Raw genomic sequence first — 27,240 nt, forward strand, 5'->3', positions numbered from 1 at the left:
ACCTGCCTAAAAGGAATTACCTAGAACTTAAGAGCTGAATGCAGCTGGGGGCAGCACCCACAGGAAGAGAAGCTTTGACGTCAGCCTAGATTTGGGTTTCTAGCTGAGCTCCTCCATTCTCAAGGAAGCCACTTTCCTCAGCTGTCAATTCCAGTGAATTAATGAGAATTCAAAGAGATGACATTCGCAAAAGATCCTGATATCCTCAGTGAATACTTTCAACCTATATGCAACAGTGTCTTTTCTTATAATATTTATTACAATACTGGAGTAATAGGAAACGTTAAGAGGTTCCAGACAGAGGGAATGAGGAGGAAGAGTTTATTTATTTATTTATTTGAGACAAGGTTTCACTCCTGTCACCCAGGCTGGAGTGCAGTGGTGCAATCTTGGCTCACTGTAACCTCTGCCTCCTGGGTTCAAGCAATTCTGCTGTCTCAGCCTCAGGAGTAGCTGGGATTATAGGTGCACACCACCACGCCCTGCTAATTTTTTGTATTTTTAGTAGAGATGGGGTTTCACCATGTTGGCCAGGCTGATCTCGAACTCCTGACCTCAGGTGATCCGCCTGCCTCGGCCTCCCAAAGTGCTGGGATTACAGGTGTGAGCCACCATGCCTGGCCACGAGGAAGATATTTAGGAGACATTTCAGAGGAGAAATAATATGGGTGGGAGCAGACACTTTCTGAAACTTTGAAGAGATCACTGAACGAAGAGGATTTTTAGGAAGTCTGGTTTTGTGATGTGTGAAATGATTCTTTTTGGTGCCTGCAAGGTAATTTTCTCTAAAGCTCTGTATTCCTTTTGCATGCTTTTGGTGACTAATTTGTGCTCCTTGGAACAAGTGCCAGGCAGAACCTGGACTACGGTGAGAGAAAACTGAATTCATTTGAGACACAAACTCAAACCGAGAAGAGGATCTTGCATTTGGGAAGTAAAACAGGCATGGGGTGCGGCAGTCACAGCTCACCTGGCCCTGAGGGTGTGGCAAGGAATATCTTGTGCTGTTTCTATTTAGTCCCACCTAAGTCCAGGGGCAGCAAGCTTTCTTTTTCTTCTTTCTTTTTGTTTTTCTTTTCTTTTCTTTTCTTTTTTTTTTAAGACAGAGTCTCGCTCTGTCAACAAGGCTGGAGTGCAGTGGTGCGATCTCGATCTCGGCTCACTGCAACCTCTGCCACCCAGGTTCAAGGGACTGGCATGCCTCAGCCTCCTGAGCAGCTGGGATTACAGGTGGCCACCACGCCCCACTAATTTTTTTATTTTTAGCAGCTATGGAATTTCACCATATTGCCCAGGCTGGTCTCAAACTCCTGACCTCAAGTGATCCGCCTACCTCAGCCTCCCAAAGTGCTGGGATTACAGGTGTGAGCCATGATGCCCAGCTATGTTTTCTGGTTTTTTTTTTTTTTTTTTTTCCATTTCTTGTAGAGATGGAGGGTCTCACCATGTTGCCCAGGCTGGTCTTGAACTCCTGGCCTAAAGCAAATCCTCCCTCCCAGCCTCCCAAAGTCCTGGGATTACAGGGCTGAAACACCATGCCCGACCTAGCTTTCTTTTCAATACCTCCTCCACTCCCACACTGGCTGTCTGGGATCCTCCCTCTGTCTGGGAGGTAAGTATTTGGAAGTGTATGCCAGGTCTTTGAAAGGAAGGTTATCCATAAAGGGGCTGGCAAGGACTGAACAAGCCTGAGGATGCAGGTGGGCATCGTCTGTGTGGAGGCATTGCCAGGCAACATGCTGGCTGCTGCCCAGGAGAACCTCCCAGGATGCTAAGGTGGCCCTCCGGGCTGATGACAGGGTGCTTTTGTAGGTGGGGCTGGGCATCTCCAGATTTCCCCACACTGTAATACCTTTTAATTGTTGGTATGTGCTAGAGCTTGGTGGAAAAAATAAAATGGATGAGTTCCATTTTGGGGGTCAGGATAGAGTTTTTAATGGGTGCATTAGTTCTCTTTTTACCCCAACTCTGCCAACAACAGAGAGGAACCCAGTGTTCTCACGCTCCCCTCCCAAAGTTCAAGAACTCACTGGGTGTCCAAATCTGGATCCTTGCTCACAGTGCCCTTCATTGCGCTCTCACCATCTCAGCCACAGGTAGAGAACAGTAAAATCTTTTTTTTTTTTTTCTTAGATGGTGTCTCACTCTGTGGCCCAGGCTGGAGGACACTGGCAGGATCTTGGCTTACTGTAACCTCTGCTTCCCGGTTCCAGTGATTCTCATGTCTCAGCCTTCCAAGTAGCTGGTATTACAGGTGTGCACCACCATGCCCGGCTAATTTTTGTATTTTTAGTAGAGATGGGGTTTCACCATGTCGGCCAGGCTCGTCCGAACTCCTGCTCTCAAGTCATCCACCTGCCTCGGCCTCCCAAAGCGCTGGGATTATAGGTGTGAGGCTCTGCGCCCGGCCGAGAACAACAAAATCTTAACCCTCAGTGTCTGCGCTGGGGATGCAGAGTGAGTGACTTCCAAAAGGTCATAAATACACTTTAAATCATTCATTTACTCATTCCATAAACATGTACTGAATACCCCTTATGTGCCATAAGGAATACAGGGAAAAAAAAGCCTTCGTTTTTGTTCTCAAAACAACAACAAACCGAAGTGCCGTAGGTGCTATGGTAGAAATATCCACATGTTGCTTGAAACACAAGGAACACATGTCTAACGTGGGGCCCAGCGTTGGAAACCCAGTCCAAATCTTGCTGGGTGAGGTTGTAGGGATTCTTCAGTCATTGACTGAATCAACAAAGATTTACTGAACACTTACAATGTGCCAGGCTGTTATCTGGCCAGTGAAGACTCAATCTTATAAATGAAGTAGCCAGATTCACAGCTCTCGTGGAGCTTGTGTTTGAGTTGTGGTGTGGGGAGGGAGCTAAGGCAGAGGATGCAGAAGAGACGGACTGTATACCAGTCAGCCAATAAGCAAGCCATTGATTCCATGTGTTTTACTGAGTGTCTAATATGTGTCAGGCAGAGTGTTGCATGCTGGTATTGTAAAGACAAATGAGACACTGCCCCTGTCCCTGAGGGTTTAGATAAAAAGGAAAGAGCCTGTAGGAAGGCCTAGTGCAAAGAATGGTGCTGTGTTTGGGGAAAATCAAGCTGTTCAGCTGAGCTGGGGCACAGGGTGTGGTGAGGGAGGGGGCTCCCTCTTTCAGTCATGAAATGCACCCTTTCCACAACTTTGGAAAGAATCCTTCCTGGAAACTTCATATGAACCCTCCCAAAGTACTTATCGATGTAGACATTTGGAACACGCTGTAGGTCCTGGGTGTCTGTAAAATAGCATCATCCAGCCAATCCTCTCTCCCCACATTGCTGAACTGAGGACATGTGGATTGGTATCTCTCGGTGGTTCAGAACAGGGGCCAGCAACCTACGGCCCTAGGGCCAGCACCTGTGTAGTAAAGAAAGTTTTTTTGGAACACAGTCATGGCCATTCATTTAAATATTATCTATGACTGCTCTCGTGCTACAATGGCAGAGGCGAGTAATTATGACAAAGACCACATGGCCCAAAAGCCTACCTGGGCCTGTAAGAAAAAGCTGCCAACCCCTGGTCTAGGAGCTCTGCTTACCTGAAATACAAACCAATAATGAGTTTCTGACACACCAAGTTCAATTCTCTCCCTCCCTTCCTTCCGTCCTTTTCCTTTTCTTCCTTCTCTTCCTCCCTTCCTCCCTTCCCCCTTCTCACTCTCTCCTTCTCACTCTCTCTCTCTTTCTCTCTCTCTCTTCCTTCCTTGCTTTCTTACCTAACCCACATTCCCAGAAACTGATGTGAATAAAGACAAGTGTTGGACCTGAATGTGTCAAAGTCAAACTACAACTAGGATCTGCCTTCTGAGGTATGGCAAGAAACGAATTGGTTAATGTTTGCAAAATGCCAGGACATTCTTGAATAAAAGGCCCTATATAAGTTCACAGTATTTATAATTATTATGATTATTATTATAATTTATGAGATGTCATAAATCTCTCCAAAATAGGATGAGATCAACACTTAACAAGAGAACAGGACTGTATATAAATCGCTGTGGGCTCACCACCTCTAAGGAGGAGCACTGACTGAAGACAGGTGAGTGTGAAGCAGAGGCATGGATCTTACACTCGGGCTTATTGAGGATGAAAATCCAGTGTATGGTGATCAATTGGCAATGATTGTGTCTCTGCTGCATAAGAAATATTGGACTCAGGCGAAGTTTAAGGACCTTGCAAAGAAAATCTAAGTTTGAAAAGATTTGTAGATGATAGAATAATTTTTTCCTGTTTATTACAACACTTATCAAAATTCAGATTTCTTTTAATGCAAGTATGTCATTACTTTTGGATTTGTGAGCATGTGCAAATCGAATAATGGGAGAAAAGAAATGTGTGTGCACTTAACTGTAGCTGTAATAGCGCCAAATGCGATGTCACATTTGTTAACTGAAAGCCAAAAGACTAAGGTGTTTGTATTTTGCCAGATGGTAAATCCCTTGCCTGCCCTCATGGGCTCCATTAACCCATACACTGTAAGTATTGGTTCCATAACAGTCTTATTTTTTCTGCAAGCTGTGGAAGAACTAAGGCCAAGATGTCTCACAGTCTCGGCTAACAGACTAAAAAGACAGATAAACCTCTAGAGTTCATAGACGGAACAGAGAGGCCAAGGTCTCTCTGATTTTCTCTTTGTGCAGAAGGAAACATTCATGGGGTGTTGCTGTATGTGCATGTGTGTGTGTACGTGTGTGTGTGTGTATGTAGGGAGGGAGAAGATTAGAATAGCAAGACGGCGATGAGTACGATGTGATGCTACTGGAAAGGCCTTTAACAAATTTAAAAATTTAAGCATTTTAAAAATGAAACAAAATAAGAATTTAAAAAAATTTTTAAAAATGAAAAAATAAAAAAGTAAAAATAATAAAAAATTAAAAATAATTTTAAAACAGGCCTGGTGCCGGTGGTTCCTAGCAATTTGGGAGGCTGAGGCAGGTGGATTGCTTGAGCCCTGGAGTTTGAGACCAGCCTGGCCAACATGGCGAAACCCCGTCTTTACTAAAAATACAAAAATTAGCCAGGCATGTTGGCACACGGCTGTAATCCCAGCTACTCAGGAGGCTGAGGCAGGAGGATCACCTGAGCTCAGGCAGGTCGAGGGTGCAGTGAGCTGAGATCACATCACTTCATTCCAGCCTAGGTGACAGTGAGACCCTGTTTCGAAAAAAAAAAAAAAATTAAAACACTTATACAAATTAAAGAGTAATCTAATGAGACATTCTTACAGGCTTATAATGGTGAGATGATTCCACAATTTTGGGCCACCGCACTCCTGCCTGGGAGACAGAGTGAGACCTTGTCTCGACTGAAAAAAAAAGAAAAGAAAAAGCAAAAAACCCAGGGGCTGGGCGCGGTGGCTCATGCCTGTAATCCCAGCACTTTGAGAGACTGAGGTGGGTGGATCACCTGAGGTCAGGAGTTCTGGACCAGCCTGGCCAACATGGTGAAACCCCATCTCTACTAAAAATACAAAAATTAGCCAGGCGTGGAGATGTGTGCTTGTAGTCTCAGCTACTTGGGAGGCTAAGGCAAGAGAATCACTTGAACTCAGGAGGCAGAGGTTGTAGTGAGCCGAGATCACACCACTGCACTCCAGCCTGGGCGACAGAGTGAGACTTTGTCTCAAACAAAACAAAGCAAAACCTAACAAAACAGAAAGTCATTAAAAATAAAATTAAAATTAAAAAATTAAAAACAGAAAGGCCAGCGGCACACAGTGAGTAGGCAGACACAGAGACATGTTAGCAATAAACAAGGGTGACAACACGGCTTAGAGCAGGAGACCATGCCTAATGTGGATGCATACAGCAGTTCTCAGTTCTCTCAGGATTAGATGGGGACACCACAATGGGGCAGGGGCACCTTCATTGCTCAGCACGTTGAAGTGTTAATATGTCACATTTCTGGGCTGGATGGAGGACCCCAGTGACCTGCAATGATACTGTTTAAGGTTAAGGTAAAGATTGAAAGCATTCATGGAAAAGGTTCTAAGGTGAGAAAACCATAAGACCAAAGATACCTGTTTCCACCTTTTCCAGAAAAATTGATGAACTGAAGAAGACATGGTCCATTATGCCTTACAAACTTACGCAGTGCTTTGGGAATTCCCAAGTACTCAGTGGAGAGAGGGTGAGTAGAGGAAGATGTCCCCATCCAAGCCACGAGGAACGTGAGGTAGCTCCTGAGGGATGCTCTGGTTGTCAGTTTCCAGTGTGCCTGGCAGGCCTGTTGCTCCAGCTTGTTGACACCCCCTTGCTGTTTGTTAGTGTTTTGCTCTCTGAGTAGGGAGAAGAGGGATGCTACCATAAACATTGTGCTTGACATCATGACCAGTGTGCTGCCTTGGTCTGACATCTTCATAATGGTTTTAAGCAGGGAGCCAGAGGGGAATTAACAAATGAGTCATAGGGAACTGACAGACACTCTTTGAGCACACCCGAGTGATGTCTCAACAATCTCTTCTAAACACAGAGTACTTTCGTCACTTGTAAAGTTGGGCCATAGAGTTTGGGTTGCTTCAACATGCTGTATTTATGGGCAAGATACATTGTTCATCCATTAAAGAATTCCAAGCTAGGTGTGGTGGCTTGAGCCTGTAATCCTACCTACTCAGCAAGCTGAGGTGGAAGGATCACTTGAGGCCTGGAGTTCAAGACCAGCCTGGGCAACATAGTGAGACCCATTTCTACATAAAAACTAAAAAATTATCTGGGCATGGTGCCATATCCCTCTAGCCCCAGCTACTTGGGAGGCTAAGGTGGGAGTATCACTTGAGCCCAGGAGGTCAAGGCTGCAGTGAGCCATGATCGTGCCATTGCACTCTAGCCTGGGTGACAGAGTGAAACTCTGGCTCTAAGAAAAAAAAGAAAAATTCCATTGTCACTTCTTGCTCTTCCCTGATGAAACTGAAAAACTTTACCTTGATGACCTGGTCCCAGGAGCAACCAGAAAGTAATTCTGTGTTCCCATTAAGTGGCACATGTATTTATGTAGACTTTCATTAAAGTGACTTCTCAACACAAATATTTAGTTCCAAGCATGGAAAATAAGGTAGCTCTCCTGTTACAATAAAAGCTGAGTCCTTCCACTTGGGTTTCCAAGAGGAAGTATTTTTCTTTCCTGGAAAAGCAGCAAAAAGAGTGAAATACCCTGGGTGGAGCATTTGAATGTGAGCAGTGCTTTTTCCTGAAGGGTCCTTCCATGAAGCCAGTGATGCACTTTCATGAGACCATGAGCTTTTCCTATACCCAAGCAGCTCTTTGTCCATTCTTTTCTCCTGGGATTGGTTGTCCTCTCTTGTTCACTGCTGGAGGCTCAGGATGCTGAATAAATGACTCCTGTTGGGTGATTAAATCTGAGAGTTCCTGCAGACCCAGCTAAGATTCCAGGTCCCTGAATCTTTTTGGTGTTGGGACTGAGCATGACATTTTCTGCTCAACTAAGTAAAATCAGACAGGCCATCTCAACGTTGTAGAGAGAATAACAAAAAGCATGACTGCATCTGAAGGGCATATGCCCCCTCAGTTTAAGAAGACGGAAATCGAATAACTTCCTTTTCCTTTTTTGAGACAGGCTCTTGCTCTGTTTCCCAGGATGGAGTGCAGTGGTGTGATCATAGCTCACCGCACCCTTGACCCTCTGGGCTCAAGCAATCCTCCTGCCTCAGCCTCCCAAGTAACTGGGACTACAGGTGTATGCCACCACACCTGGCTTCAGATGACTTCCTTAAAGCCTCTCCATCTTGAGATGTAATCTCTTCCTGGGTGTTTGAAAGAAGCAACCCATAAGATTAACCTGAAAACAAAAGAGATGAGAAAAGCATCATGAAAGTACCAAGTGCCTTGTTTATATGCACATTCCTACATGTAATGACAGTAATAATTCAAAATGCTAGGCTGCCAGGCTCTGCCGACTGGGGCAATGATGACATATACCCTGGAGTGGCAGGGCTTGGTGGGAGGTGCTTTGGAGGCAAAGGTCCAGAAACTCTACCATTCCCTGAGGTCAACAGCAAACTATCCTGGGTGGTATTTGTGAATTGGTTTGGTAGCCAGTAGGAGAACCAGGGCTGTTTGTACTCATGGAAGGTGATTAGGGGAATGGTTGGGATAAGAGAGAGAGAGCACATGAGTGGGTGCTCCATGTTGGCCAGGTGTTCATTCTCCAGTCTTGTGAGCACCTCATGAGTTCAACCCTGGGACCCCTGCCCATGAGCCAGCTTCTTGGGGATTTGCTGGTGGAGCTAGCTCATCTCTCCATTCTCCCTGGGCTCTTGTCCAGGTTTGTTGCCGCATTGGGGTTTTACAGAGTGGGAATGGGGAACATGGCTCAAGGTGATAAAGGGGGTCTGTGATTCCAGGCTGGGGTTAGAGCAGTGGGAAACGTCTTCCAACCAGTGTACATTCCAGGGCACTGAGGAAAGTGTGGTCTTTCCTCAAACCTGAAGAAGAAGGGACCTAAATTCTAAGAAGTCACCAATACAAAATTCTCCTTTTGATAATGGAGATAATAAAGAGGCTCTTGGGATGAGGTATGGGCATCAGAAATTTGCTTTTCAGGGTCTGGAGTCAGGTCAGTATGTTTTTCGGTGGTTGAGATTCAAAGTGTCTTGCCTTCTTGAAATAAAGTAGTTCGTAACTTGACTGTATGTTGAGTTCCTGTGGGCTGAGTAAGAGTCTTCTCATTTTTAGATTAATTGAAAGGATGAATGGAGCACTTACTTGTCTTACTTTTGCTTTTTTTTACTGTGATTCAAATAATTCATTTTCTTAGGTCAGATATGGGGAAATTTGTTCTTTTCACCCCTGCTTCTGTAGAAATATTACATGTTGTTATGATGATGACTGATATTTTTGTATTCTCAAGCTAATTTTTGTTTTAAAGTGTTTCAGGAGCCATAGAGCCAGATCGTCATCATGTCTGCATTGTGGCTGCTGCTGGGCCTCCTTGCCCTGATGGGTGAGTGTGGCTGATTTTTCCAAATGACTTTGGAGATGGGAAGGATAAGCACAGGAACACAATGGCACTTCTAATACTTGAAATGCAACAAAAAAGATTATTTTTTTCCTAAACTGTCCAACAAATCCTGGAGTTAGGAACAGCCACCAACAATCAGCCTCTCCCCAAATGTCCCACAAAAGAGTGGGGTTCTCTGGAATGCAAGGTGGGCTTAAAACAGCACTGCTTGAAGCCAGACTTTAAATATACATCATCAACAGCTGCTCATTGTCCACTATAAAAAATGCCAAATTGAATTTATTCCTAAAGCATATATTTCCATAGAAGAATTGAGGTGGTTGCCAGAATAAGACTAATGAATAAGACTAATTCAAATAGAAAACCAGAATCAAGGCAACCGAGTACATGTGACTAAGCTAACCATTGAGGCTGATTTAGTTGCTGTGATTGAACTTCAGCTTTGCAGCTGGAGGAAAAAGGGAAAGTACTTGTTTTTGTTTGTTTTGGTTTTTGTTTTTTTTGAGATGGAATTTTGCTCTTTTGCCCAGGCTGGAGTGCAATGGCGCAATCTCAGCTCACTGGAATATCTGCCTTCCAGTTTCAAGCGATTCTCCTGCCTCAGCTTCCCAAGTAGCTGGGATTACAGGCGCCCGCCACTACACCCGGCTAATTTTTGTATTTTTAGTAGAGACAGGGTTTCACCATGTTGGCCAGGTTCGTCTCGAACTCTTGACCTCATGATCTGGCCTCCCAAAGTGCTGGGATTACAGGGTGATCCACTGCGCCTGGCCTACTTGTTTTTTAATAAATAAAAGGAGGAAGCAAAGTTCCTTAGGAGAAGCTAAATTTTCCTGACTCTAAATTCAATAGATTTCTTAGATGAGGTCTCATAGTCATTCATTTAGTTATTGATCCATTCGTTCAACAAATATTTAAAAATGCCTACAAGGTGCTAAGCATTGGGAATACAAAGAACTTTGAGGATCACAGAGTGTGGCTAGGGAGAGATCCACAAGGCAGGAACCAAGGAGTGATAAAACCAACTGCAATACTAAGGGTGTTTGTCACCAGTTATAAAGATAAAAGTGCACTGATTAAAAAATAAAAAAGAACATGTCAGCTGGTTTAATTTTTAGTATATTCATAAAAGATCTAGTCTTTTCATTTCCACATTTTTCTTAGGTTACTTATCACAAGTTTGTAAAGTAGAAGTATTTACTCCAAAAGATGAGTATTTATCAATCCCATAAAGTTCTAAGAAAATAGAACCTGAAAATGCATTTATGTAAACACACAGGACACGTATGATTATAGGCAATAGATATATCTCCAAAGATCTGCAAATCATTAAGGTTTGATAATCTAATCTACTTTAGTCAAAGGATCAAATAAATTAAAAAGAGTAATCTGGCTGTGTGCGGTGGCTCACGCCTGTAATCCCAGCACTTTGGGAGGTCGACGCGGGCAAATCGCTTGAGCTCAGAAGTTTGAGACCAGCCTGGGCAACATGGCAAAACCCCATCTCTTCAAAAAATTAGAGAGGTGTGTTGGCTTGTGCCTGTGGTCCCAGCTACTTGAGAGGCTGAGGTGGCAGGATAGCTTGAGCCTGGGAGGTTGAGGCTGTGGTGAGCCATGATCATGCCACTACACTCCAGCCTGGGTGACAGTGAGACCCTGTCTATAAATAAATAAATTAATTAATTAATTAAAGAGTAATCTAATGAGACATTCTTACAGCCTTATAACGGTGAGATGATTCTCAAAAGGAGCAATTTCCTGCCTACTGTAGGTGTCTTAGTACTGACTCACGTGCCCCCATTCTGGTGGACTTGTGCACCCAGCTTGTGTGAGCTGTAGATCTAAATACTCATGCACCCTCCTCCTGGTGTGAAGAGAAGGAACATTTTCCTCTTCAGTGGCCTTTGTGAAATCCTGAGTGTCTGAAACCACCCTCCCCTTCAGTGATGACTGGAATGACAGGTAGAGAAAGATGGAAAGGAGAAAGAGAGAAAGGGAAGAAGTGGAAAGTGGGTGATCCCGTGTGGAGACTGGTCCCATGCCTCTCTCCTTCACTCCCTTCTGCAGCCTTAGGGTCTTATCTAGAAGTGTACCTGAGAGAAAGTGTAGCCAGCCTCAAATCCTCATTTACGAGCAGTGCCTTACTTTGGATCTGGGTTGATATCCCAGAGAGATCCAGGTTTTATACTTGTTTCTCCAGAGCAAACATAAATATTTCATCAGAGTTAGGAGTATTTGATGGAGAAGTGCTCAGAGTTCATATAAGATGAAAGAAGAGGCCGGGCACGGTGGCTCACGCCTGTGATCCCAGCACTTTGGGAAGCTGAGGCGGGCGGATCACTTGAGGTCAAGAGTTCGAGACCAGCCTGGCCAACATGGTGAAACCTCGTCTCTACTAAAAATACAAAAATTAGCTGAGTGTGGTGGCATGCATCTGTAATCCCAGCTACTCAGGAGGCTGAGACAGGAGAATCATTTGAACCCAGAAGGCAGAGGTTGCAGAGAGTCGAGATTGCGCCACTGCACTCCAGACTAGGTGGCAGAGGCAGACTCCATCTCAAAAAAAAAAAAGAAAAAGAAAAAGAAAAAAAAAGGTAAGATGAGGACTACTTTACAGGGAACAAATCCTCTCTGATGTGTTCCAAGATACCACCTGACAACATCAAAGGGCACCAGAGCTTTACAAAGAGTGTAAGTGCTTCAATAGCTCATGTCTGCAGGGGAGCAGGTGAGAATTTGGTATTGAGGAAATTTTTGTGATCATTTTTTGGGATATTTCTCATTTAAATTTCAAGAGTTTCAATTGCAGAGTGAAGGTGATGTAATTGATTTTATTATAGTTACTTTTATTAATGTAATTTTATTCATGGACAGAAGAATGATGAAAACTAGTTCCGTGCCTTAGGCTGAACTTTTCTCAACTTGTAGACTTGTCTGAAAGCAGCAACTGGGGATGCTATGGAAACATCCAAACCCTGGACACCCCCGGAGCATCTTGTGGGATTGGAAGACGTCACGGCCTGAACTACTGTGGTAGCTATGAGCTCTCACCCTCTCAACCTATCCCCCTGGCTCTCGCTGTTTCCCATGCCTCACGCTACTGAGTGTTGGAAAGAGTTCTGGGTATGGGGGTCCCAAAGCTCTGCTTCTTGAACAAGTCACTTAGCTGCCCCTGCATCCATGGAAACGGGGCTAGCAGTACGGTATTTACAGTGTTGCTGTGAGCGCTGATCAACACAATGTGGACAAGGGTGCTTTTTATTTTTTATTTATTTATTTTTTTTTGAGGTAAGTTTCTGTCTTGTTGCCCAGGTTGGAGTGCAATGGTGCGATCTCGGGTCACTGCAACCTCCACCTCCCAGGTTTAAGCGATTCTCCGGCCTCAGCCTCCCGAGTAGCTAGGTTACAGGCATGTGCCACCATGCTTGGCTAATTTTGTATTTTTAGTAGAGATAGGATTTAACCATGTTGGTCAGGCTGGTCTCGAACTCCTGACCTCAGGTGATCCTCCCTCTTTGGCCTCCCAAAGTGCTGGGATAACAGGTGTGAGCCACTGTGCCCAGCCGAGAGTGCTTTTTAAACCATAAAAGCACCTAGAAGGTAAAGCTAACTAAGTAGATTAATATTGGCTTTCCTTTTGCCCAGCATTCTTATTATTTCAGAAAGGTTTAAACTCGCATGATTTCTTGGTATCATTTAGGAGTGGAAAACTGTGCAATTGTGAACAAACTTGTTGAGGAACACTATCTGAAGACTTATTGAAGGGTTTGGCAGAATTTCTCCTTCATGTCAGGTTGTAGCTGATAGGCAGGCACATTTTGTTTTATTGGGGTGCTTAGAATGGGACCAATGGTTCCTATGGCCATAGAATTGTCCTGGGTGGGCCAGAGCAGCCCCTGAGAGCCCAGCCGAAGGGCACTGACAGCCACAGGGGACCCTGGCTCAGGGGATGCTGACTCAAGCTCACAGGAGGAGAGCCCTAACCTCAGGTCAGGGAGTGGCCACTACTAAAGATTTAAGACCAAAATCTGGGATTCTCAGTCCTCGACCATTACCCAGATCCTTGGATTGTTCTTTCTCTCTCCCCTTGAGCTCCTGTTGCAGCATAAGTCACACCAAGCTGCATCCTTCCTTTTGTGTTTGGTTTAGGAGTTCGTGCTTCTGAAAGGCTGGCTGAAATAGACATGCCATACCTCCTGAAATATCAACCCACGATGCAAACCATTGGCCAAAAGTACTGCGTGGATCCTGCCGTGATCGCTGGTGTCTTGTCCAGGAAGTCTCCCGGTGACAAAATTCTGGTCAACGTGGGCGATAGGACTAGCATGGTGCAGGTAACTCTCCATCCGTTGACACATGTGACCATTCTGCTGTGTGGCACCACTGCTTTGTTTTTTGGATGATGGCAAAGCTTCACAGAACACAGCATGAATGAAGCTCTCTAGAGCTGTGACAGTCACAGTTCTGCCTGAGAGATATGAGCAGCAACATTTCTGCTTCATGTTGAGCCACAATTTCTTTTCATGGTAAATAATGCCATGTTTCCAGAATATCATCCGGGCCACCCTATTCTGGATTTCTGGACCTAAGTGGTCCAAGAGAAAGATCACAGATTAAATCTTTCCTCAGTTACTTTGTAGCCATGTGGCCTTGAATAAGTCATTTAATCTCACTGGGCCTTAGTTTCTCTACCTATAAAATGACATTCTTACAGCATTATTATGAAGATTCCATGAAATAATGCAAAAAAGTACCTGATATCTGTTGGATTCTCAAAAAATGTTAAATTTCTTTTCCTTTATCTTTTTTCTATACAATTCTTAGTTCTGAAGATTGAGTTTTATTTTTGCGTGAATTCTGCCTGGTATCACTTGTCAGATAGAGACTTCTGGGGAATGGTCACTAAACCACTGTTCAATTAACTCTGCACCAGGGAATCAGTGATGGCAAGGGTGAGAATGAGGCTCGATTTTTTCCATTGATCTCACACTGCTTTTGTGGTTGTTGTTGAGGAACCTGTGAGTATTGCAGTCATTTTTTTAAGATTTTAGAAAAATTTATTTCTCAATGATCTCTTCAAATTTGCTTTCCTTGACTTTTTTGTATCATACTTTTAAAGTACTTTCAAATACTTTATTTTACTTCGATTTGGAGACCCATCCAATAATCTGATAAAATGAGGTGAGGGACACGTAATTCATCCTTGACAAGTGAGGAAATAGAATCATAAGGAAGGAGTCGCTGCTACAAAGTCACATGGCAGCTGCAAGAGGCAGAACTGGGACCAAGAACAGTATCTTGTGATGTTAGGGCTGACATAATTTCTGCTGTGCTGTTCTGTCTCCTTTGTAAAATCTGGTTTTTGAGGAAAGGATGAGTCAATCTCCTTTGAAGATGAAATAAGAATTCCCTAGATTTGGGCCAGGTGCGGTGGCTCATGCCTATAATCCCAGCACTTTGGGAGGTCAAGGAGGGTGGATTACGTGAGGTCAGGAGTTCGAGACCAGCCCAGCCAATATGAAGAAACCCCATCTCTACTAAAATTCAAAAATTAGCTGGGCATGGTGGTGCATGCCTGTAATTCCAGCTACTTGGGAGGCTGAGGTGGGAGAATTGCTTGAACCTGGGAGGTGGAGGTTGCAGTGAGCTGAGATCGCACCACTGCACTCCAGCCTGAGCGACAGAGTGAGACTCCTCTCAAAAAAAAAAGAGAATTCTCTAGATTTGGACATTTCTCCCAAATATGATGAAACCTAATGGAAGTGGTTATCAAAGGTGTATAAGAAGGGTTAGAAGTCCCTTTAGACATTCAGATCATCTGGAAAAAGAATTGCAAGTTCAGAAAGAAAAACCCCTTTCTGGCCTGTTTGGAGGGTTTGCATTGGCAGCATTGAAGGAGGGCATCGCACTGCTACCTACACTAACTCAGTCATTAACTGAGTTACACCCTTATGCTGAGGCAGCAGTGAAATGTTTGCTCGTCCCTTCCTTAGCCCAAACCTTGTAACTTTACTACCTTTTTTCTTTGGCAGGAACACTTAACATGAGATCTATCATCTTAACAGATTTTTTTTTTTTCTTTTAGACAGGGTCTGGCTCTGTCACCTAGGCTGCAGTATAGTGGCATGATCTTAGCTCACTGCAACCTCTGCCTCCTGGGCTCACGCGATCCTCCTCAGCCTCCCGAGCAGCTGGGATTACAAGCATGCGCCACCATGCCTGGCTAATTTTTCTATTTTTTGTAGAGATGGGGTTTCATCATGTTGCCCAGGCTGGTCTCGAACTCGTGGACTCAAGTGGTCTGCCTGCCTCAGCCTCCCAAAGTGCTGGGATTACAGGAGTGAGCCACTTTACCCGGCCACAGATTGACTTTTTTTTTTTAAGTCTAGTTTACTGACTCTCGAAGCTTATTGTGCATACGAACACCTGGAGCTCTTGTTTACATGACAATTCTGATTCAGTAGGTCTGAAATGGGGCCCAAAGTTCTGCAATTCTAATAAATAAGTTCTCAGTTGTTGGTGATGTTGCTGGTCCCTGAACTACATTTTAAGTAAAACCCAGGGTATAGGTTTGGTCAATATGATGGCTGCTGGAAGCAGTGGTGGTGCCTTATTTAGGTTGAGACATAGTTTTGGTTACAAAATAGGCTGGGCACAGTGGCTCATGTCTTTAAAATTCCAGCACTTTGGGAGGCTGAGGTGGATGGATCATTTGAGGTCAGGAGTTTGAAACCAGCCTGGCTAACAAGGTGAAATCCTGTCTTTACTAAAAATACAAAAATTAGCCAGGGAGTGGTGGTGAGTACCTGTAATCCCAGCTACTCAGGAGGCTGAGGCAGGAGAATCGCTTGAGCCTGGGAGGCGGAGGTTGTGGTGAGCTGAAATCACACCACTGCACTCCAGTCTGGGCGAGAGAGTGAGACCCTGTCTCTAATAATATTAATAATAATAATAATAATTAAGACAGGAGTAAAAAGGAATGTAGAAAAAGAGGGACACATTGAAATAACAAATTAAGACAACAGTAGCAACTACAAGATACTAATAATTGCAATAAATATAAACAGAGGAAACCTACTGGTTTAAAGACACAGATGTATGAATGAGATTAAAAGCCCAAATCCAGATTTACATGGCTTATGTGAGAAACACTTAAAGCATTTGAATATGCAAAAGTTTGAAGTAAAAGTATGGTAAAAAGAAGATCTATCAGGAATACAATAATCAAAATAATGTTGATAACTACGACATATTAAATAAAATACACTTTAGAAGAAAAAATATTTGGGATGGAGCGAATCATGACATAACAAAAATGATTGGGTAGTGACGGTGGGGAGCCAAGATGGCCGAATAGGAACAGCTCCGGTCTCCAGCTCCCAGCCCGAGCGACACAGAAGACTGGTGATTTCTGCATTTCTGCTTGAGGTACCGGTTTCATCTCACTAGGGAGTGCCAAACAGTGGGTGCAGGACAGTCGGTGAAGCGCACTGTGCGCGAGCCGAAGCAGGGCGAGGCACTGCCTCACTCGGGAAGCGAAAGGGGTCAGGGAGTTCCCTTTCCTAGTCAAAGAAAGGGGTAACAGATGGCACCTGGAAAATCGGGTCAGTCCCACCCTCATACTGCGCTTTCCCAACGGGCCTGGAAAACCGCACACTAGGAGATTGTATCCCGCACCTGGCTCGGAGGGTCCTATGCCCACGTAGTCTTGCTGATTGCTAGCACAGCAGTCTGAGATCAAGCTGCAAGGCAGCAGCGAGGCTGGGGGAGGGGCGCCCGCCATTACCCAGGCTTGCTTAGATAAACAAAGCAGCCAGGAAGCTCGAACTGGGTGGAGCCCACCACAGCTCAAGGAGGCCTGTCTGCCTCTGTAGGCTCCACCTCTGGGGGCAGGGCACAGACAAACAAAAAGTCAGCAGGAATCTCCAGAGACTTAAACGTCCCTGTCTGACTGACAGCTTTGAAGAGAGTAGTGGTTCTCCCAGCGTGCAGCTGGAGATCTGAGAACGGACAGACTGCCTCCTAAAGTGGGTCCCTCACCCCTGAGCAGCCTAACTGGGAGGCACCCCCCCAGAAGGGAAAGACTGACACCTCACTGGGCCAGGTACTCCTCTGAGACAAAACTTCCAGAGGAACTATCAGACAGCTGAATTGGTGGTCTCACGAAAATCCGCTGTTCTGCAGCCACCGCTGCTGACACCCAGCCAAACAGGGTCTGGAGTGGACCTCTAGTAAACTCCAACAGACCTGCAGCTGAGGGTCCTGTCTGGTAGAAGGAAAACTAACAAACAGAAAGGACATCCACACCAAAAACCCATCTGTACATCACCATCATCAAAGCCCAAAAGTAGATAAAACCGCAAAGATGGGGAAAAAACAGAGCAGAAAAACTGGAAACTCTAAAAAGCAGAGCACCTCTCCTCCTCCAAAGGAACGCAGTTCCTCACCAGCAATGGAACAAAGCTGGATGGAGGATGACTTTGACGAGTTGAGAGAAGAAGGCTTCAGACGATCAAACTACTCTGAGCTATGGGAGGAAATTCAAAACAACAGCAAAGAAGTTAAAAACTTTGAAAAAAAATTAGAAGAATGGATAACTAGAATAACCAATGGAGAGAAGAGCTTAAAGGAGATGGAGGAGCTGAAAGCCAAGTTTCGAGAACTACGTGAAGATTGCAGAAGCCTCAGTAGCAGATGCGATCAACTGGAAGAAAGGGTATCGCAGATGGAAGATGAAATGAATGAAATGAAGCGAGAAGGGAAGTCTAGAGAAAAAAGAATAAAAAGAAATGAACAAAGCCTCCAAGAAATTTGGGACTACGTGAAACGACCAAACCTACGTCTGATTGGTGTACCTGAAAATGACGGGGAGAATGGAACCAAGTTGGAAAACACTCTGCAAGATATTATCCAGGAGAACTTCCCCAATCTAGCAAGGCAGGCCAACTTTCAGATTCAGGAAATACAGAGAACGCCACAAAGATACTCCTCGAGAAGAGCAACTCCAAGACACATAATTGTCAGATTCACCAAAGTTGAAATGAAGGAAAAAATGTTAAGGGCAGCCAGAGAGAAAGGTCGGGTTACCCACAAAGGGAAGCCCATCAGGCTAACAGCTGATCTCTCGGCAGAAACTCTACAAGCCAGAAGAGAGTGGGGGCCGATATTCAACATTCTTAAAGAAAAGAATTTTCAACCCAGAATTTCCTATCCAGCCAAACTAAGCTTCATAAGTGAAGGAGAAATAAAATACTTTACAGACAAGCAAACGCTGAGTGATTTTGTCACCACCAGGCCTGCCCTAAAAGAGCTCCTGAAGGAAGCACTAAACATGGAAAGGAACAACCAGTACCAGCCACTGCAAAAACATGCCAAATTGTAAAGACCATCGAGGCTAGGAAGAAACTGCATCAACTAATGAGCAAAATAACCAACTAACATCATAATGACAGGATCAGATTCACACATAACAATATTAACCTTAAATGTAAATGGGCTAAATGCTCCAATTAAAAGACACAGACTGGCAAACTGGATAAGGAGTCAGGACCCATCAGTGTGCTGTATTCAGGAAACCCATCTCACGTGCGGAGACACACATAGACTCAAAATAAAGGGATGGAGGAAGATCTATCAAGCAAATGGAAAACCAAAAAAGGCAGGGGTTGCAATCCTAGTCTCTGACAAAATAGACTTTAAACCAACAAAGATCAAAAGAGACAAAGAAGGCCATTACATAATGGTAAAGGGATCAATTCAACAAGAAGAGCTAACTATCCTAAATATATATGCACCCAACACAGGAGCACCCAGATTCATAAAGCAAGTCCTGAGTGACCTACAAAAGGACTTAAACTCCCACACAATAATAATGGGAGATTTTAACACCCCACTGTCAACATTAGACAGATCATCTAGACAGAAAGTTAACAAGGATATCCAGGAATTGAACTCAGCTCTAAACAAAGTGGACCTAATAGACATCTACAGAACTCTCCACCCCAAATCAACAGAATATACATTTTTTTCAGCACCACACCACACCTATTCCAAAATTGACCACATAGTTGGAAGTAAACCTCTCCTCAGCAAATGTAAAAGAACAGAAATTATAACAAACTGTCTCTCAGACCACAGTGCAATCAAACTAGAACTCAGGATTAAGAAACTCACTCAAAACCGCTCAACTACATGGAAACTGAACAACCTGCTCCTGAATGACTATTGGGTACATAATGAAATGAAGGCAGAAATAAAGATGTTCTTTGAAACCAACGAGAACAAAGACACAACCTACCAGAATCTCTGGGACACATTCAAAGCAGTGTGTAGAGGGAAATTTATAGCACTAAATGCCCACAAGAGAAAACAGGAAAGATACAAAATTGACACCCTAACATCACAATTAAAAGAACTAGAAAAGCAAGAGCAAACACATTCAAAAGCTAGCAGAAGGCTAGAAATAACTAAAATCAGAGCAGAACTGAAGGAAATAGAGACACAAAAAACCCTTCAAAAAATTAATGAATCCAGGAGCTGGTTTTTTGAGAAGATCAACAAAATTGATAGACCGCTAGCAAGACTAATAAAGAAGAAAAGAGAGAAGAATCAAATAGATGCAATAAAAAATGAAAAAGGGGATATCACCACCGATCCCACAGAAATACAATCTGCCATCAGAGAATACTACAAACACCTCTATGCAAATAAACTAGAAAATCTAGAAGAAATGGATAAATTCCTCGACAAATACACCCTCCCAAGACTAAATCAGGAAGAAGTCGAATCTCTGAATAGACCAATAACAGGTTCTGAAATTGTGGCAATAATCAATAGCTTACCAACCAAAAAGAGTCCAGGACCGGATGGATTCACAGCTGAATTCTACCAGAGGTACAAGGAGGAACTGGTACCATTCCTTCTGAAACTATTCCAATCGATAGAAAAAGAGGGAATCCTCCCTAACACATTTTATGAAGCCAGCATCATCCTGATACCAAAGCCAGGCAGAGACACAACCAAAAAAGAGAATTTTAGACCAATATCCTTGATGAACATTGATGCAAAAATCCTCAATAAAATACTGGCAAACCGAATCCAGCAGCACATCAAAAAGCTTATACACCATGATCAAGTGGGCTTCATCCCTGGGATGCAAGGCTGGTTCAACATATGCAAATCAATAAATGTAATCCAGCATATAAACAGAACCAAAGACAAAAACCACATGATTATCTCAATAGATGCAGAAAAGGCTTTTGACAAAATTCAACAACCCTTCATGCTAAAAACTCTCAATAAATTAGGTATTGATGGGACGTATCTCAAAATAATAAGAGCTATATACGACAAACCCACAGCCAATATCATACTGAATGGGCAAAAACTGGAAGCATTCCCTCTGAAAACTGGCACAAGACAGGGATGCCCTGTCTCACCGCTCCTATTCAACATAGTGCTGGAAGTTCTGGCCAGAGCAATCAGGCAGGAGAAGGAAATAAAGGGTATTCAATTAGGAAAAGAGGAAGTCAAACTGTCCCTGTTTGCAGATGACATGATTGTATATCTAGAAAATCCCATTGTCTCAGCCCAAAATCTCCTTAAGCTGATTAGCAACTTCAGCAAAGTCTCAGGATACAAAATCAATGTACAAAAATCACAAGCATTCTTGTACACCAATCACAGACAGAGAGCCAAATCATAAGTGAACTCCCATTCACAATTGCTTCAAAGAGAATAAAATACCTAGGAATCCAACTTACAAGGGATGTGAAGGACCTCTTCAAGGAGAACTACAAACCACTGCTCAATGAAATCAAAGAGGATACAAACAAATGGAAGAACATTCCATGCTCATGGGTTGGAAGAATCAATATCGTGAAAATGGCCATACTGCCCAAAGTAATTTATAGATTCAATGCCATCCCCATCAAGCTACCAATGACTTTCTTCACAGAATTGGAAAAAACTACTTTAAAGTTGATATGGAACCAAAAAAGAGCCCGCATTTCCAAGTTAATCCTAAGCCAAAAGAACAAAGCTGGAGGCATCACGCTACCTGACTTCAAACTATACTACAAGGCTACAGTAACCAAAACAGCATGGTACTGGTACCACAACAGAGATATAGATCAATGGAACAGAACAGAGCCCTCAGAAATGATGCCGCATATCTACAACTATTTGATCTTTGACAAATCTGACAAAAACAAGCAATGGGGAAAGGATTCCCTATTTAATAAATGGTGCTGGGAAAACTGGCTAGCCATATGTAGAAAGCTGAAACTGGATCCCTTCCTTACACCTTATACAAAAATTAATTCAAGATGGATTAAAGACTTAAATGTTAGACCTAAAACCATTAAAATCCTACAAGAAAACCTAGGCAATACCATTCAGGACATAGGCGTGGGCAAGGACTTCATGTCTAAAACACCAAAAGCAATGGCAACAAAAGCCAAAATTGACAAATGGGATCTCATTAAACTAAAGAGCTTCTGCACAGCAAAAGAAACTACCATCAGAGTGAACAGGCAACCTACAGAATGGGAGAAAATTTTTGCAACCTACTCATCTGACAAAGGGCTAATATCCAGAATCTACAATGAACTCAAACAAATTTACAAGAAAAAAACAAACAACCCCATCAAAAAGTGGGCAAAGGACATGAACAGACACTTCTCAAAAGAAGACATTTATGCAGCCAGAAAACACATGAAGAAATGCTCATCATCACTGGCCATCAGAGAAATGCAAATCAAAACCACAGTGAGATACCATCTCACACCAGTTAGAATGGCCATCATTAAAAAATCAGGAAACAACAGGTGCTGGAGAGGATGTGGAGAAATAGGAACACTTTTACACTGTTGGTGGGACTGTAAACTAGTTCAACCATTGTGGAAGTCAGTGTGGCGATTCCTCAGGGATCTAGAACTAGAAATACCATTTGACCCAGCCATCCCATTACTGGGTATATACCCAAAGGAGTATAAATCATGCTGCTATAAAGACACATGCACACGTATGTTTATTGCGGCACTATTCACAATAGCAAAGACTTGGAACCAACCCAAATGTCCAACAACAATAGACTGGATTAAGAAAATGTGGCACATATACACCATGGAATACTATGCAGCCATAAAAAATGATGAGTTCGTGTCCTTTGTAGGGACATGGATGAAACTGGAAAACATCATTCTCAGTAAACTATCACAAGGACAAAAAACCAAACACCGCATGTTCTCACTCATAGGTGGGAATTGAACAATGAGAACTCATGGACACAGGAAGGGGAACATCACATTCCGGGTACTGTTGTGGGGTGGGGGGTGGGGGGGGCGGGGACAGCATTAGGAGATATACCTAATGCTAAATGACGAGCTAATGGGTGCAGGAAATCAACATGGCACATGGATACATATGTAACAAACCTGCACATTGTGCACATGTACCCTAAAACCTAAAGTATAATAAAAAAAAAAAAGATTGAATTTATCAAGGAAGTATAGCAATTTAAAACAAGTAGACACCAGTAAAATAGCCTCAAAATATATGCAGCATAAATTATTATTACTATAATAATAAACCTGCTATCATAGTGGGAAATTTCAAGACATCTCTCTTGATTATTTACAGGTTATACAATAAACAAACCGGCAAAGATATAGAAGAAAAATAAGTAAAACAATTAACACATGTAACAAACACAATTAACAGACTTGATTGTTAATTGGGAGAGGGAGGGAGAGCAGGAAAGAAAAAGAGAGAGAGAAGGAGGGGCATATAATTATTTATGTATCCATTAGGATATATACAATTGTCTCATGCACATGAGGAACATTTTACAAAAGTTGATCATATATCATCTATTAAAGAAATCCTAAAAAATTTCAGATCTCACAATAATACAATTATGCCAGAAGATAATTTTAAGAATTAAAAATCTCTGATCGTATGGAAATTCAAAATACATGCACACACACACATACACAACACTAAGTAACTCTTAGGTTAAAGAAACAAATCATAGTGAAACTTAAAAATAACTAAGACAGGATGATAGAGAAACACTAGATATTAGAAACTATGAGATATAGTAAAAATGCCTTAAGGGAGATTTACAGTTACAAACCTAATATTTTAAAAAAAGAAAGCCTTTTTTCTAACTTTTAAGTTCAGGGGTTTATGTGCAGGTTTGTTCCATAGGTAAACGTGTGTCATGGGGGTTTGTTGTACAGATTATTTCATCACCCAGGTATTAAACCTAGTACCCATTAGTTATTTTTCCCGACCCTCTCCCTCCTCCCATCCTCCACCCTCCAACAGGCCCCAGTGTGTGTTGTTCCCCTCTATGTGTCCATGTGTTCTCATCATCTAGCTCCCACTTATAAGTGAGAACATGTGGTATTTGGTTTTCTGTTCCTGTGTTAGTTTGCTAAGGATAATGCTGGCTACAGATGTGTAAGCATACAATACAGTGTTGTTAATTATAGGCACAATGTCATACATCAGATCTCTAGAACTTACTTGTCTTGCATGACTAAAATTTTATACCCATTAATTAGCAACTCCCAATTTCCCTCTCCCCATCAGCCCCTGGCAACCATCATTCTATTCTTTGCTTCTATGAACTTAACTATTTTAGATACCTCATATAAGTGAAATCATGCAGTATTTGTCCTGTGACTGGCTTATTTCACTTACATAATGTCCTCAAGTTCATCTATGTTGTCATATAATGCAGGATTTCCTTCTTTTTAAGGTTGAATAATATTCCATGATATGTATATCTTGGATATGTGTGTCTTTATTCATTCATCTGTCAGGTACATTTAGGTTGTTTCTACCTCTTGGCTATTGGGAATAGCTTTGCAATGAATGTGGGAGCTCAGATATCTCTTTGAGATCCTGATTCCAATTCTTTTGGATGAATACCCAGAAAGGGGATTACTAAATCATATGATATTAATTTTTACTTTATTTTTTTTAATTTTTTGAGACAGAGTCTCACTCTTGTTGCCCAGGCTGGAGTACAATGGCACGATCTCAGCTCACTGCAACCTCCGCCTCCTGGGTTCAAGCAATTCTCCTGTCTCAGCCTACCGAGTAGCTGGGATTACAGGCACCCACCACACCTGGCTAATTTTTGTAGTTTTAGTAGAGATGGGGTTTCACCATTTTGGCCAGGCAGGTCTCAAACTCCTGCCTGGTGAGCCACCCGCCTTGGCCTCCCAAAGTGCTGGGATTACAGATGTGAGCCACTGCACCCAGCCCATATGGTATTTCTAATTTTAATTTTTTGAGAAACCACAATACAGTTTTCCATGGTAGCTGCACCATTTCGCATTGCCATCAACAATATACAATGATTCCAGTTTCTCTACATCCTCACCAACCCTAGTTGTCTTAGTCTGTTTTCTGTTGCTTATTACAGAATACCTAAATATGGGTAATTTATGAAAGATAAAATTTATTTCTTACAGTTCTGGAGGCTGGGGACTCCAAAGTCAAGGGGACACATCTGGTAGAGCCTTCTTGCTGGCGGGGACTCTTTTCAGAGTCCCAAGGTAGCTCAGGGCCTCAATGGTGAGAGACTGAGTGTGCTGGCTTAATCTCTCTTCCTCTTCTTATAAAGCCACCAGCCCCACTCTTGTGATAACCATTAACCCACTAATCCATTAATCTATGAATAGATTAATCTAATCACCTCTTAAAAGCCCCACCTCTCAATGCTGCCACATCGGGGATTAAGTTTCAACATGAATTTCACAGGGGACAAGCATTCAAATTATAGCACCCGTCTTTTGCATTTTTGACAGTAGCTATTTTAACAGGTATAAATAGCTTTACTGTCTGATCTCCAGGTGTTGTTGGAGGGCCAGTGCAAGTTCTTGACTTTGCCGCACAGAAGAATTTGGGCACAAGTGCAAAGTAAAAGTAGGCGAAGAAGTTTATTGCAAAGCAAAAGTACACTCTGGTAGCTGGGTGGCGAATGAGACAGCCTCATGTGACATTGGGAAAATCCCTTCATGGAAAGCTTATATGATTATTCATAAGAGAGAGGGGATTGTTATTGCTGTTAAGCATGTTTCAGGGTCTCCTAGATGCACATGTGCTATTGTTGTGCATGCTAGCACATACATCGAGTGTCTCAGCATTTTAATTCTCCGCCCAGGAGTGTGCTTTTTTTTCACTCTTATAATGAGCATAGGTCAGCCCAAGGACACTAATCATGGGTTTCTGTGCTTGCCTGGATTTGGAGATTTTCCCTTCTGTTATTTGTCCTCCTTACTGCAAATTTTTTTTTTTTTTTTAGACAGGGTCTCACTCTGTCACCCAGGATGGAATGCAGTGGTGCAATCATGGCTCACTGCAACCTCTGCCTCCCAGGCTCAATTGATCCTCTTAAGCTCAGGTGATCCTCCCACCTCAGCCTCCCAAGTAGCTGGGACTACAGGCACACACCACCATGCCCAGCTAATTTTTGTATTTTTTGTAGAGATGAAGTTTTCCCATGCTGCTGAGGCTCGTCTTGAACTCCTGAGCTTAAGTGATCCACCTACCTTGGCCTCCCAAAATGCTGGGATTACAGGCATGAGCCACCGTGTCTGGCACTGTAGGATATTCTGACCATGAGTCCCGAATGTAGTTTGTGCACTGTCAGTGGTTTGTTCTCTCCACCTGTCTGGCAAATTTTTTCCCCATAAGGGAGGCTATGACCACCCTATCTAACCTATCTCACAGGAGACTGAAGGTGGCATTGGTTCCATCAAAGGTGAAAGGAGAACAAGAGACGGAAAATGAACAAGCGCCACTGAGCCCAAGAAGCCAGATCACCCTCCCACCCAGCTTACATGGCTTCTTCTCTGCCTCCCTCCCTCCAGGACCCTGACTCTCATGCTCCCATATCCTGGATTAGTGAGTCTCAGGTTTCCCAGACGACTGAAGTTCTGACTACTAGAATCAAAGAAATCCAGAGGAGGTTTCCAACCTGGACCCCTGACCAGTACCTGAGAGGTACGTGTAACGCTGTCAGTCAGTTGTCTCAAGCACAGAATTAATAGGGACAAATGTAATACATTGCACTAGATTCCCCCAGACCCCAACTGCCTCCTGATAGGCAGTTAGTAAAGAGAATCAGAGTTAACTGCTGAGTATTTCAGGTCAGCATTAACCTACCTCATGCATTTCAGGTGGACTCTGCGCCTACAGTAGGGGTGCTGGCTATGTCCGAAGCAGTCAGGACCTGAGCTGTGACTTCTGCAATGATGTCCTTGCACGAGCCAAGTACCTCAAGAGACACGGCTTCTAACACCTCAGATGAAACCCAAGACCATGATCACATATGCAGTCTCAAATGTTACACAGATAAAACCAGCTAAGGGGGCCTGTAACTGGGAATCTGTGTTTGACTTAAAAGTCATTAACATGAATCACATTAAAGGAAGAATTTTGACCTGCATTTATGATATATAGTGTATGTCTGTGTGGATCAAGGGCCATGTTTCTTTAAAGGTATTCTCACGGACATTAGCTGTGCTGTGGGTTTCTGTGAAGTGAATTTTATTTTTCACTGACTAGCGTTGCCAGATTCAGCAAGCAAAAATGTGGGAAGCCCAGGTGAAATTTGAATTCCAGATAAATGACAAGTAATTTTTTAGTATAAGTCCCATGCAATATTTGGAACACATTTATACTAACAAATTATTAACTGTTTATTTAAAATTCAAAATTATCTGGGCTTCCTGTATTTTATCTGGCAACCCTATCATTAACTTCTTTGATAAAAGTCAGTGTTTCAAATTTTAATTGAAAAATTTTGATGAGAAAAAGGGTAAGATGGCAGCCAGCCCCATCTACTGCATGAAATGGCTTCAGGAAAGTCACTTGCTAACTTTCTGGCATCATCTTAACCCTAGAATTGTCTCTCTGTCATGAAAGTTATTGTCACCTTTCCTTTCCTGGACAACTGAACCTTCTCCTACACCCAAACTCCCTAATTCTCCTGCCCAAATTATCTCTAACTCAGCTAAACTATTCCCTAGTTTGGGGGCACTTAAGTCACCAAGAAAGCCAGGCCATAGGAGGTAATTCATCAACCAGAGCTGCCCCCAAGCACATTGGCTGTGCACTGTACTAGTAAACTACTGAATTTGAAGATTTATATTCTATAAAAGTTATTCATGTCCCATTCTATCATCTGTATAATATCAG

General features: G+C 43.0%; 1 protein-coding gene across 1 annotated transcript; it reads left to right on the forward strand.

Annotated features, from left to right (window-relative positions):
• Positions 1 to 1,545: 1,545 nt before the first annotated feature.
• On the forward strand, positions 1,546 to 26,488 carry LYG1 (lysozyme g1). Its single transcript, XM_058428419.1, has 8 exons — positions 1,546 to 2,254; positions 3,996 to 4,084; positions 6,084 to 6,174; positions 8,929 to 9,003; positions 11,950 to 12,054; positions 13,171 to 13,355; positions 25,911 to 26,043; positions 26,220 to 26,488. Exons 4-8 carry the CDS (start codon positions 8,961 to 8,963, stop codon positions 26,336 to 26,338), a joined length of 585 nt encoding a protein of 194 aa, XP_058284402.1. The 5' UTR covers positions 1,546 to 2,254; positions 3,996 to 4,084; positions 6,084 to 6,174; positions 8,929 to 8,960; the 3' UTR covers positions 26,339 to 26,488.
• The last annotated feature ends 752 nt before the right edge of the window (positions 26,489 to 27,240 follow it).

The sequence above is a fragment of the Hylobates moloch genome, unplaced genomic scaffold (assembly GCF_009828535.3).
Source record: "Hylobates moloch isolate HMO894 unplaced genomic scaffold, HMol_V3 SCAFFOLD_15, whole genome shotgun sequence".
Classification (NCBI taxonomy): Eukaryota; Metazoa; Chordata; class Mammalia; order Primates; family Hylobatidae; genus Hylobates; species Hylobates moloch.